This window comes from Amphimedon queenslandica, unplaced genomic scaffold (assembly GCF_000090795.2).
Source record: "Amphimedon queenslandica unplaced genomic scaffold, v1.1 AMPQUscaffold_12529, whole genome shotgun sequence".
Taxonomy (NCBI): Eukaryota; Metazoa; Porifera; class Demospongiae; order Haplosclerida; family Niphatidae; genus Amphimedon; species Amphimedon queenslandica.
Window position 1 is genome coordinate 2,670 of NW_003547234.1, and position 14,793 is coordinate 17,462.

At 35.4% G+C, this 14,793-nt stretch overlaps 1 protein-coding gene and 1 pseudogene across 1 annotated transcript; both read right to left on the minus strand.

Moving 5' to 3' along the window:
* Window positions 1-9,269: 9,269 nt before the first annotated feature.
* Window positions 9,270-10,437, minus strand: LOC105314778 (chromobox protein homolog 2-like). The gene has a single exon (XM_011409147.2). The coding sequence runs from the start codon at window positions 9,991-9,993 to the stop codon at window positions 9,313-9,315; it is 681 nt and encodes a 226-aa protein (XP_011407449.1). The 5' UTR covers window positions 9,994-10,437; the 3' UTR covers window positions 9,270-9,312.
* Window positions 10,438-11,485: 1,048 nt separating this feature from the next.
* LOC105314779 (probable ubiquitin carboxyl-terminal hydrolase FAF-X) overlaps window positions 11,486-14,793 on the minus strand; it is a 5,878-nt pseudogene continuing 2,570 nt past the window's right edge.

A 14,793-nucleotide genomic window follows, 5' to 3' on the forward strand; every position in this document is an offset into this window, starting at 1 on the left:
CATGCATTGTTATTATTATTATTATTATTATTATTATTATTATTATTATTATTATTATTATTATTATTATTATTATTATTATTATTATTATTATTATTTCTATAGGTCCTTCGATTGATGAGTTATTATCAAACACAATGTCCGGTCTCGGTGATGCTAAACCCAACCAACGTCCACTAACCAAATCCGATTTCAAATCAGCCCCGCCCATCAGAGGAATAGAAACGAGACCCTCCCCAGCCCCTCTCAATAAAACATACTCAGTCTCGACAAAAGCGGCTAAAGTCTGGGAGAAAGGAGGGAGAAGAATTAAGCGGATTATTTAAAACTGAAACATCAGGAGGTACTAACGAGATATCTTTTTCTCCTGGTTCTGATGATGGATTTGGTGACTTCCAATCGGTAACTAGTAATACTATTACTAGTAATAATGTATTACCATCAGCTGCTGGTAGAGAGAGGGTTGGAGGTGGAGGGATACGAAGAGCACTACCTCTCATGACTTCACCTGCTGTTGGTTCTCCTGTCCTGGTCCACTATCAGTCCGGGGGTCCTCCTGTCATGGCTACTACTAGCAGTATTCCATCACCTTCTCTACCGACCTGGCTAGTGTCTCCGACTGTAGAGCTACCTGATGTGTATAAGGAAGTGTATAAGGTGAGGAATTACTGGCTGATTGTACATGTACACATGCATACATGTACACTACATGTACATAATGTATACATGTCACGGGCCAATTTTACCAAAAATGAAAAGTAGAGAATTTTTCACTTTTATTATATTTCCTGATGTACATACATGTACTTATGTTGTGTAGAAAGTTTAAGCTGATTCTGGTCAAAATTGGATTTTTTATGAGTTTTTAAAGTTTCTATTAATCTAATCAGTGATACAACCTGGACCCACAGAGACAGCACTAGAAATATGAATAACACTCAGTTAATGGCAGCCATTTTGTCAATGAGGGCAATTATTGGCCCAATATTGGCAATATTGCGCATGCGTATTACAGATAAACCACCCACATAACTAATTTGGATCCATTTCTTGGCTTACCCTCCATTAGAGTCAAGAACACACCCACTTAATGTGTGGGTGGCACTTCTCATTATGCAAATCTTAATGTGTGGGATAATACCAAAGAAGATACTGTTAGGATACTTGTAATGTACACGTACAAAGGAATTGAAATAGAATTTTAAAAGCATCATTATAATAATTAAAATAATGAGCAACTGAGTATCCAAAAATTAATAGCTCTATCATACTTTATGATGCGAGCATAACATGATAACAACTATAACGAATATAATAACTAATACATTAATATACACATACTGGGTAAATGCACATACGGTTATAATACATTTAATAATCAACACAATGAATGCACACAATTGTCTTACTCTATGAAAAACTCATACTGGTTATTAATTGTCACATAATTAAAAAAAGAAAAATTCTAAAGTTATTGTCTTTTGATATAGCAAAAATTAATTTGTTGTTCCTTCACTAGCAGGATGAGGAGGATGGTCAGTATCCTATTGTGAACACAAAGAGGTTAACATTGATAGCTCATGTACATCTACATACCTAGTTCTTTAAGCATAACATTTCCTATCTCTTTCATTGAAGCACCTTGCTGAATCAAAATATTACACACTTTCACTAAATATTGTCTTTCATCAAGAGAACCACGCAATTGACACATGACATCATTCATTAATCTATTGGCTTTATAAGCATCAGCTACACCAACTGTTGTCACTACATATTCTTTAGTCCCTGGTGGTATTAGATCCTTGGCAAACAATGCTCCAGTGACATTACAAACACTTGCTGATATTGCCTCGGGTAGCTTGTCTGAGTATTTCTGTAGTATCTCCTTTGGATCTGTACAGTTAAAACAAAAAAATGACTAACACTATCATGATAGCAGTGCTATAAGAAGGCTACGCTGTTCACTGTTAATATGAACAAAAAAATTAAAAACTAGAAACAAAACGTCAGAGATTGTGAGCTTCATTAAGCGTTACATGTATTATCAATGAATGCCAGGTAAGATTGAGTGAATGTGTTCAATTTAACAACATACTTATACTTGTACTTTTGGCTTCTTGATGAGGGCCAGTGCTTCCTGTCTCAGATACACTTCCTTGTGGAGTACCTTTACCATTAATACAATAAATTAGTATCAATGAATATTAATGTGAAACAAAAAACATTTACCATCAATTTCCTCATCAACATGTCTATGTTTACATTGTGAAGAACCAGAGCTCTCTGTCTCAGATAGATGTCTTTTCACAGTACCTTTATATTAAAATTAGCATCAATGAATGAACAGTAATGTACATGTAATTTACTTCGCTTTGTAGGAGAAGTTGACTCATCATTAGAAGTGGGAGTGTTTGGTTTACCAGCTGTGGAAAAAATAACCAGCAGGTCATTAAAAATAATATACATGTAATCAATAATAATAGCAATAATAGATATAATAATAAGTAAATAACTTACTGTCAAGCCAGGAGTTCCACCATGGTTTCTCATCTTCCCATTCAGTAAGTACGTTTTCACTGCATCGGAAGGTATGCTTCTTATTGACAGTCTCAACTTCAACTGTATGCTTCTTTCCTTTTGACACACCTCCTCTGTCACTACTAGCACCAGCACCACCTCCTCCTCCAGGACCAGCACCTCCAGCAGTTCCTCCTCCTCCAGCACCAGCACCTTGTCCTTCTTGAATACCAGCACTTCCAGTGCCACACTTACATAGACAATAAAATCGGAGATCTGGACTGTTAATGAGATGATGTTTCTGAGCTGCAAAACTGATCGCTTCTTTTACATCTTCCCTTACTATCCCTTCCCCTCTCTGTTTCTGACAATGGGCTTCAATGCAATTGATCTGTTCAACTAGAACAATGTAGAATGATTTAACTCCTTCTGTACGATATCTCAATTCAATGTAATTAGAGAAATTACTTTCTATCGAAGCAATTTTGTAGCAAGGGCTGGAAAGAAGACGAGTGATGACAGAGCAGAAAAGGCCCATTGGGGTTGCCTTTTCAAAGTAAAACAGCAATGGCTCACGATCTTTAAAAGGATTGATATCTGTAACATCTCTTACTGGAAGGAGAGCTGGTATAAAATATTTATCATCTATTGGTGTAGCTATTGAGAGCTCCACAAAAAGCTTCAGCAATTTCGTTGCAATATCATTATCTTTTAGCTCTTTCTCAATCGGATTGAGTTGTTTATTACAAATCTTTTTAAACTCGGACTCTGAAAGCATTCCCTTTATAATTCCATGCTTGTCTATAGTGTATATTTCTTTTTTGGAGTGAACCTTGTAAGCATGCACAACCAACTCCTTGAGAATACCGATGAGACTGCCTATGTTAACGAACACCAGGTCACTGCAGGCTTTAGAATCATGATAATAAATGATACTGTTGATCTGGTGCAAAAAATTAAGAGACTCCAACACTTCATCTTCTGAAAGTTTTAATTCTTCCCCAAGACTTTTACAGGTGGAGTATTGTAAGATACCACATCCCTGCTCTACTGCAACGCGAAGTACAATATCAAAGAAGTAATAAAAAAAATGGAATGTTGACCTTTTTTTCCCTTTCCTTCAAGGTATCATTTACTGTATCCAAAGAATTCCATGTACATGCACCTTTATCATCAAATTCTCTTTTTTCAGTAGTGGCATTGGTTTCTCTTCGGCTTTCAACAGTAATTTCAGCAATACGACCATCAATTTCATATACTTTAACTTCACCACTATCTTTAACAGATTGGCCATCATTTGCATAAATTATTTCTGCTAATTTTTTTGCCATTGCGTGTTTAGACTCTGCTGCATGTTTATCACTGCTGCATTTATCCCTGTGTGTACCAATCGTGAGAATCTCCAATTTCTTTGGAACTAAATCATGTAGAACTTCATGATCCTTATAGCTATCCCTGAAATGCTTCATGCCAGAAGCTATTGAAGAGATTATCTGCTTTAAACTTTCTTCAACTGGTAAGTTGTATGGACTGCCATCACTGTAATCTTCCCCTTTAATGTGCATCACTCCATTGGATTGGCTAGAAAGCTCTTTCGAAATATTGACAACAAGAATAAGAACTTGGGCAAACGGCATAAAAATTGGAAGCAACTTCTGAAAAGCGATTTGACCTCCTGTATCAATGAGGTATAGCCAACGTGCACCTTCAAGACCGTTTTCCTCCCCTGAACATTTTTGCACTCCTTCAAATACTTTCTCTACTATACTTTGCAAACTTTTGTTTTCGTCACTAGATGCTTTACCTAGTGCTCTGTCTCCATCAGTGGTTTCATTTCCTGCAACAAGTCCATCAATGGCCTGGTTGGGTGTTTCATTCGCTACGTCACGTGATTTATTTCCATCGTTGCCAGCACTAACTTCATTTTCTACTGGAGAACGGATCGATTTTTCAAATGCATCTTTTTTCAAAGCATTTTTAACTATTTTTTCCAACTCTGTGACATTCAATAGCTCATATTGTTTCCCAGTATCATGTGATTCATGTCGTCTATAGCGATGGATGCCAACTCTTGGCTCAGCAATACCAGTACTTGCTTTGATGTACTTTTCATCCAGTAGAAGTGATCTAAAAACGGTTTTACCAACACGAGCTTCACCTTGAACGACTGCTTTAGTGAGATGACATGTCACTTTAGTCTTAAGTGCTTCCCGATAGTGACGTAACCCTACAGACAAAAATTATTTAGAATTGAAAACATACTGTATAGCTTGGTTTTTTTTGGCCTCAAATTTCCGTTAGAATTAATTTTTGTATTTAAAATATTTTTAATAATATTTGTTTCTTACTTAAAATTCATAAAAATGCAAAATGCTACTAAAATATAAATATAAAACATTTACGTATCGTCATTAGATGATACATGGATCATTACCTGGATCATCAGTAGAAACATTATTCTTGGATCCTACAAAACAATATAATCTTTAAAGGAAAATTTATGTGTAAAATACATGTACACTCGACATGTGATTATCAAAGCTTGTGCTTGTAAACACATTAGAACAGATACAAAGTGTTAATATAATAATTATTATCATGATAACTTACTGATATGCTTAGCTGCTGCTCTCTGACCAATTCTCTCAAGAGCATCACATAGATAGATCATTTTTGGACCTCCTACAAGAGCAACACAATCATCTTTCTGTAACCATTTTACTAGACACTCTCTATGACATTTTTGTACATCTCCACGATACTGAGCCTCAATAGCCTCCAGTGTATCATAATAATTTAATCCTAAAGCTGAACCCAGGGATTTCCAATTCTTCAGTGAAAAGTGAGCTTCATTCAATGTGTCAAGTACATAACTCAAATCTCCAGTGCCTAAGACAGGACCTATGGAGTAATGGCATATAGAATCATTAAAAGATATGGTTCTTAATGGATGTGTAGTGAATATTTCTATTAGTATCAGTATCATGAGTACAGTGTAATTATATTACACTGTGACTGTACATTACATATCAAATGGGTGGGTTATTAATACTAGACCAGACCCACTATACACAACATTAATTAATTTGATCATACCTTCAAGTTTCAGTGTCCTGTGAATAACCAGTGTAACAGGTTCAACCACACCTTTCACTGGTATGCAATAAAGTAATCTATGAACAGCATCAGGTTTAGCATATATTGATATATCACAGGAGGAATACATAAGATAACCAGGTTCACTAAATTTATCAACTTGATCTCTATATATCTATTGAAACACCCACACACATTAATTATATATATACATGATACATGTACTTACTCTACAAGGCCTCATCTGAGGTTCAATACTCCATCCAGTGGTTGGCTTAGCTTGTGGAGTATTAAAGTATAATTCAATAAAGTCACCTCTTGAGGCAGGTGTAGAGTCTTGCTGGGCAAATTTAAAGGTGATAGTTTGACCTGCATGTATCTCAACTCTAGAGTGCTTCTTTTTAATATACTATAAATAAAACACATTAATACACATCATGTACACATGTACCTATTATAATATACTTACATCATCGAGTGTGCCTTTATCTTTAGCCACGGTAAATGTTGCTACATATCCATTAAAAGCTTTCTCCTCATAGAATAACCTTCCAATATATTCAATATCACTTCCTAATGTAAAGTGAAATAAAATGATTCAAACATTTAAAAGAATAAAACTAACCCAAAGAGGCCATATTGACAATATACACCCACCAAAATACCTAATCATTCAAAAACAAAGTATAGTGATCATGTGACACAAAGTTATCAACTTATCATGAATGATTTTACATACAAAATTACAATAGACACACCTCACACATATACATACATAGTTACATACCTGTACAAGGAATATACTATACATGTACTGCATGAATATGTAGATGTCCCTTGTCATTTACAAAGCACTGTTACTAAACTTAGTGCTGTACATTTATACATGTATGTTCTCCTTATCATTATCTCTTTATCTCATTCCCAGAGATGTTCTATTGATGGCAGTCAGTTCACTCACACTGAGTCATTGTTCCCTCTACTGATATCAAGTGATCTTGATAGATCAGTCCTTCATGATCTCTGGTCTGCAGTTAATCTAACCTCACCTGGTCAACTGACACAAACTGAATTATATCAACTATTAGGATTGATTGGACTAGCACAGAATAGACAAGTGAGTCATTAACATGGAGCACTCTAATAGTTTTATTAGTTACATTAGTATTCTATTCTAGTATTCTGTGATATTTATTTATTCATTTATTTGTCTATTTTTTTAATGACACCATCTCCTCCAGTACTGACATTAAAAGCTATTAATATCATCAATACTAGTAATGAAGGTAATTAATTACATGTATACTACCTGGTATACTGTTTTAATAATAGTAATAATGATTGTTGTAATTTTGATTTTTGGCGATTTTGCACTATCTATCATGCATGCATGCACACACAATTATTATTGTTTTATCGTAATCAGGTAGAAGAAATTTTTCGTGATATGGTGGCTTTGAAAAAGCCAATTAACAAAAAATGAGGCGGAAACTCGACCCTGAGGATCAGTGGCGTAGCTGAGGTAGGGCCTGAGGGGGCCTGGGCCCTACCATCAAAGTGGCCTTATAATTATATTCATAACCCAAAAGGTTATATTCATTGTTCTTACAATAACAAAAGGGGATGGCTGATAACCACAGCTCTTTTAAAGCTATATACAATGATAATTTCATTCTGATTTTGCTCAGCTTGCAGGAAAATGCCTCCATTTTGTTACGTAAAAAGGGTGTGGCCAAAATCGCGGCACGCTTCGCGCGCCATTTTGTTTCCTTGCCCTACCGTCACCCAAGGTCCAGCTACGCCCCTGCTGAGGATGATCACTGGAGTTTTTGTGAGAGACAGCAAACTTGATGACTACCTCGTTTAAGCAGTCCCAGAGCTTAGAAGACAAATCTCTTTCTATATATAAAAGATATAGGTGCAAACAGCATGGAAGATTGACATTTGCTCGCCATTTCAATAATTAACTTGGGCGTCACTAATAATTAACTTTATATCATAATTCATAACTTGAATAAAATGGCTGCTGCTAGAGCTCTGGCTCTCTCAGCTTCTTCCTCACTCCTCAGGCTAAGTGACAGTCACAGACTGACAGTATAGTTCCAGTGTCCAATTACACCTGTGGTAATGATAGTCTGACAGTCTCACACACAGTGGCACACTCAGTCTTGCCCAACCACCTTGCCCAAGCTTCTGCCCTCACTGCCCTTGCCCACAGGTCAGCTCACAGAGTCAGGTCGGGCATTGCCCCTATATGCCCGACCCTGCCTATGCCTATGTCTCTTGGTCTGAGAAAGGACACCATTTGGCCATAGGGACTGACAAAGGATAGATACAGATATGGGACGCTGCTAACATGAAGCAGACTCACACACTTACTGGACACTCTGGAAGAGTTGGTGAGAATTATACATGTACCTGCATACATTCACTAGTACTTGTACTTGTAATTTATGGTTCATTTATTGCATCATGATGATAAATGGATCATGGATTTTAAAATGGTCATAACTTGAAAATTATTTGCTGGAATCAGCTTAAGCTTTCTACATAGCATAAGGACATCAATATGTATCAGAAAATGTAATAAAAATTGGGGATAAATTTTTAGTCATTTTTTGGAAAAAACCATGGGCTATAATAGTACAGGGATTTTTCAGAATTTTGGCGTTTTCTTTAAATGGCCGTAACTTTAAAAATTGAAGTCGAAATTGACTCAAGCTTTCTAAACAGCATAAGGACATCAATATGTATCAGAAAATGTAATAAAAATTGGTGGGTCATTTTTTAGCCATTTTTTGGAAAAAACCATGGGCTATAGTACAGGGATTTTTTTTCAGATTTTTGGCATTTTCTTAATATGGCCATAACCCAAAAAATTGAAGTCGGAATCTGCTCAAACTTGCTACACAGCATAAGGACATCAATATGTATCAGAAAATGTAATAAAAATTTGGGGTGATTTTTTAGCCAATTTTTGGAAAAAACCATGTATAGCCTTGGGTATTTTTCAGAATTTTGACGTTTTCTTAAAATTGTCGTAACTTGAAAAATTGAATGTGGAATCAGCTCAAACTTTCTACATAGCATAAGGACATCAATATGTATCAGAAAATGTAATAAAAATTGGGGTCATTTCGGAGCCATTTTTCAGAAAAAACCATGGGCTATAGCCTTAGGTATTTTTCAAAAACTGGCCCATTTTTGGTAAGAACCATAAGCTAATGTATCTACATTGTCTCCTGCAGGATCCCTCTCATGGTGTGGTGATGTATTATGCAGTGGTAGTTGTGACAACATGATATTACAGTGGGACCCACGTCTACCTGCCTTCCCCACTAGGAGACTGTTAGGCCACACCCAGGAGGTGTGTGGACTTGCTGGTCCCCTAATCATCAACACCTGGCCTCAGGAGGAAACGATATAAAGTAAGTTTTAAAATTAATTTTATTTTATTTTTAATTTTATTTGTGCTTTATTAGTTATTCATATGGGATGATTCATCGACCACACCCATTCACTGTCTCTCGGATCATAAAGCAGCTATAAAAGCTCTTGCATGGTCACTGCATCAAGTAAGTGAATAAAGGGTTAAAAACTATAGTGCACACCTCCATTAATTGGTTGATCTTTCTTTTCCATTATTTCCCCAGCATGAACTATTAGCCTCAGGTGGTGGTACAGCTGATAGGACCATCAGGTTCTGGAATGTACTGACTGGCATGTTGAATAAACCACTTCACCTTCATAGTTCACACTGACTAACTCGTATTTTAAACCGGTTTGACGAGTTACTAGCAGCTCAGCATAAACTGAGTTTGGAGGTATCTTTGACAGATTACTGGTAGGAGTCGTATTGGTCTTCAATTTGTTTAAAGGTGACTGGCTCACAACTGGAGATGAATTCACTGGAGGAGCTTTTCGTTTCTTAGAGTATTCCTTCTCAACCCTTTTTAATATGTCTGGTGGGCATATCAAGTTCTCCTGGGTTCCCCTAACCCACAGGTACATGTATTTTAGGAGGTTGGGAAGCTCCTCCACTTCTAATATTTCTAATATTTCTTCAGCTTCTGGACCTGGTTCTTCAATCTGTACGGTTGCATCTAATTCTTCGTCCTCCCCATTATTGGAAGAGAGGGAATGAGTGGAGCCGAGAGTACCTGAATCATCATGCTCCGTATTAGCAGTCGTATGAGTCTTTGATTTCTTTAAAGGTGGCTCTGGAGGTGCTTTTCTTTTTTTAAAGTATTCCTTTTCGACATTATCTAATGTTTCTTGTGGGCATATTACGTTTTCCTCAGGCTCCCAAGTATTGTAGGTAGGCGAGTAGTCCTTCCATTTTAAGAAATAAAATTTCTTTCCCACCTCTATCTTCATTTCAATAATCTTTTCAACTTCATACAGCTTCTCTCTGGCTTTCAACTTTCTTGTACGATGTTTTCAGGACCTCGGCATTTCCTAGTCTTACAGAGGTCCTTTGATTCAGAGAGTGTTGGTGTCTGCTAGCTGCAGGTTAGTGTCAAGACCAACGCCCACGTGAGCTTGTAATCACCATGCAGTACCACGTGTAGAGGCTGGGCACAGTGGGCAGTATGTCTCATACATACAGATATTTTTTATATATACAGCTAAATTTTTTACAAATTTTTTTAAGTTGCTTAAATTTAATTCACTTAAATTCACTGAGTTTTCAACCTATCAATCACAGAATGTGTCAGTAGCCGAACCAGTTCTTTCATCTCCCTCTCATACTATTGGAAGAGGAGGGATAGTGTCACCATCTCCTATACCAGTCCAATGAGCAGCACATCAAATAATAAGGTAAAGGGGAGGAGGGTTCATCTTGCTAAATTTTTATTACTTTTAATATTTCTTAAAATTGTCTCATCTGTACGTGTACAAGTACCTTTGAGTTGTGAACTTTTTATTAAAATACATGTACATGTAAACTGTACATGCTTTATACATTGTACACTGTACATTAAGTTAATAAAATTTTTTGTAATTTTTAAAAATTTATGTTAGTCTCTTGGTTTGTCTGAGATTTGGTGTCAGTGTCTACAAAAGTGTCTGGACCTTGCAATCATTTAATGTCCAGCAATGATGAGGAAACACTTGACATAATGATTAATGAGAGAGAAGGAGAAATGAAGATTAAAGGTATTAATTATGTATGTAATTATTATGTACATGTACATGTATTATTACCAAGAGTGGATCATTATGTTTTATTACATTTTCATTATAAAAGAAGTGGAACAAAATACGTGGACTCTTTGATCAAGAAAAATTGATAAAGTAAACATGTAAATAAATAATACACATATCTTTATCTCTCTCTCTCTCTCAGATTATTTATTTGCTCTTGCTCCAACATTTCCTAAATTTTGAATAGTTTTGAAATGAGAAGTAAAGTCCTTAAGACAGTCTGATTCTGAAGAGAAAAAACAATACCAATATTATTAAACTTTCTCATAAATTATGCCACATAATTTTGGTGATTAGCTGGTTTAATTATTTTTGATTATTGATTTTGGTTTAATTATTTGGCGAATGGTTATCAAAATGCTAAAATTACTAAACTTTCTTCACTTTGAAATTTCACCAGCTGCTATACAGACTCAGTACATTTATTTTATTGTGGCATGTACATGTACATGTACTAACTGGACAGCTTTGAATTCAAAATGGCTGGAGCAAAAAAACTTTAAAAAGATAAACCCACTAATTGACGTGAACAGCACTTTTCATCAAACTCTAAAGTGGGTGGAGTTAATAAAAGGGGCGTGGTTATTGGGGGTGGTCTCACCAGGGAATTGTTTGACCATAGATAATAGAGTAAATGAAATTTTTGAAATTTCATTTACTCTATTATCTATGGTTTGACTGATAGTGTACGCAATAAGTGAAATATTCTCTTCATAACTGAAGGACAGGAACGGGCAGAACTAGTAATGGCACTCATGAGCTTCTCAACAAAAAATAATAAATTAGTCTATGGAGGGAAAGAAATAAATAAATTATCATGAATATGTTCATAATGTATTAGAAAATGTCATGTATAGTCAACTAAACTAACTTTTGAGATCCAGCACTTTACTGGCCATTATTCCTTCCTTGTCATCCTCAGCTAAGTGTCTTATAAAGTCCAACAGTTCATCTCTTTGCTTCTTGCTAGCTCCTACCCAACTCTTTTGAAAGCAGCCAAACAAGTGGTCCAACTGGTCAGGAGAGAAGTCCCAGGCTAACTTAAATAACAGTTCATGTACATTGTATGTTCTTCATTATAGCTTCATGTTTACCATCCTATGGAGTAAGGGGATAGTAGTTGTTTATTTATTTGTTTGTTTGTTTATTACTTGACAGTTCCATATTCTGTCCAGGTCTTCAAGTGTCAATACTTTCTCTTTTATACAAAACCTCAAAGATGATTGGAGCAATTCCTCTCATATTAATGAAAGATGAGGCTTTGCTTTATTATTTCATCTGCCCTGTTGCTCTTTTGCTCTCACTACAAAAAGTTGCAGGGAAACTGACTACATTTGGCGACTTTGCCAGCTTCTTTTTCCACGGAAAAGACAAATCAAGCATTCCCAAGATAGAGACTCTCCAGGACTAGACAAGAAAGCAGTGTCAGCTCAAAAGTGGAGGTCAAGCGAACACACACACACACAGACAGGACGACTGCTTTACCCTCAATCATGCCTACACGTGTCTCGGGTAATAAATAAATAATAATAATAATCAACTCATAGCTATTCTTTCAGTTGTGAGTTGTTCCTCATCTCCTATTGTCCTGAAGTGAGGATGATAACTCATTGAAGGGACAATCTTATTAATCTATTAATAATAATAATAATAATAATAATAATAATAATAATAATAATAATGAATATTAATTACTTCATTAAGGGCATTTATTTTCCCACTAAAGCTCGGTATTTGTAATAATCTAAAAATAATTTTCAAACAAAACATCTCAATATCATCTCTACCAGGAATCACTGAACACAAGTGATGCAACGACTGTAAGGAGAGGAGAGAATATAAGGACATCAATACACAGCATAAGGACATCAATATGTATCAGGAAATGTAATAAAAACTTGGGGTGTTTTTGGAGCCATTTTTTGGAAAAAACCATGGACTATAGCCTTGGGTACTTTTCAGAATTTTGGCATTTTTTTTAAATGGCCGTAATTTGAAAAATTGAAGTCGGAATCAGCTCAAACTTGCTACACAGCATAAGAACATCAATATCAGAAAATGTAATAAAAATTTGGGGTGATTTTGGAGCCATTTTATGCAAAAAACCATGGGCTATATATAGCATTGGGTATTTTTCAGGATTTTAGCATTTTTTAAAAATGGCCGTAACTTGAAAAATTGAAGTCGGAATCAACTCAAACTTGCTACACAGCATAAGGACATCAATATGTATCAGAAAATGTAATAAAAATTTGGGGTGATTTCGGAGCCATTTTTTGGAAAAAACCATGGGCTATAGCCTTGGGTATTTTTCAGGATTTTAGCATTTTTTAAAAATGGCCATAACTTAAAAAATTGAAGTCGGAATCAGCTCAAACTTGCTACACAGCATAAGGACGTCAATATGTACACAGTATAATTGGCCACACCCCCACTGACATCCCAATACTATTATTAACCTGAACTATACCATACCTTCATTATTGAAGAGAAGGTCTCACTCCTTGAGTCAGTGGTGGCCTCCTTCTTAAGTAAATCATCATTTAAACTGTTTATAAACTCAATGGATTTATCCTGTGAATTATGTATAAATAAATAAATAAATAATTATTATATTTAATGACATTACACAAACTCACCACTATTGCTATGATGTAGTCATTTCTAACTCTCTTGGTTAAAAAACTTGAACACAAACCAAACGGCCTAAAATTAATTATTAACAATAGTTAATTAACCAGTGGTTATATTAATAATAGTTAATTAACCTAACCTTAATAAAAAGGACAGTATATGCACTGTTAGCTCTCCTTTACAAATTCTCTTCTTTAAAAAATCAAACCTACCCAACTGGCCAAACCGGTTTATCAAGACGACCCTATACAAACAAGTAAACATGTAAACAAATTAACAAACAAACAAACAAACAACCTTCATGTTGTGTTTATGAGCGTCAGGGAGTGGCCTCGCATACAGCAACTCCTCCCACTTCTCTCCCTAACAAATGAAACCAATACATTAACATACATGTATTGTACATGCACTTTAATACATGTACCTTTATGTTAATATACTGATAATACCAATACATGTACATGTACATGTACATGTACACATGCATAAATGCATCAATAAGAAGTGCATTAATAATGCATTAATGCATCCTCAAGTCCTTTTTCAAGCTTGTTACTATAGAACATGTTACTGGGCGGTACTGCAGTCTTCCTAGGCGTAGCACAGCGAAGAGTAACAAAAAGTAGCGAAGTAAAATAACTACCTATGAACTACCTACAAAGTTCTCTTCTCTACTGTACTCTACTTTCGCTACTTAGCTTTTTTAAAGTGCTCTACTGTATAAATGCATTAATACATGTACATTAATATACCAGATACATGTACTAATAGATGCAGTACATGTACATGTACTTACAGGAACACATGATGTAGGATCTTCTGATGAATTAAACACATTCCATCTATAGGGAGGTAGTTATTAATAGTTATTAATGGTTATTAATGATACTCACTTGCATGATGGATTAAAAACTATTGCCAGTAGATCTAAAAGGTAAGTAGAATCATCTTCAATTTTATAGACACACAACTCCACAAGATATCTTGAATTATTATAAATATCAAGCTACAGTAAATAAAGGAACACATCACACCAATACTTTATATTAATACAGTACAGCTGCTAATATGGGCAGGTAATGTGGGGTTGAACTGATTCTTAAAATGAACTCTCTCTGGGACATCAAAATATCAAATTTGTCAAATTCCTCCTCTTCAATATTACCGGCTGTACATGTACATGTACACAAACCTGTATGTCTAGTTTCCAAGTCTTCACAGCGTCATCAGTTAATATTCTTATAAATGAGGTAGTCAGTCCTTCTCTATAGAACCGCTGACATTCTTCAAATTCTTTATCTCGTCCTGGAGGAGGTGTGGCTTACATGTACATGT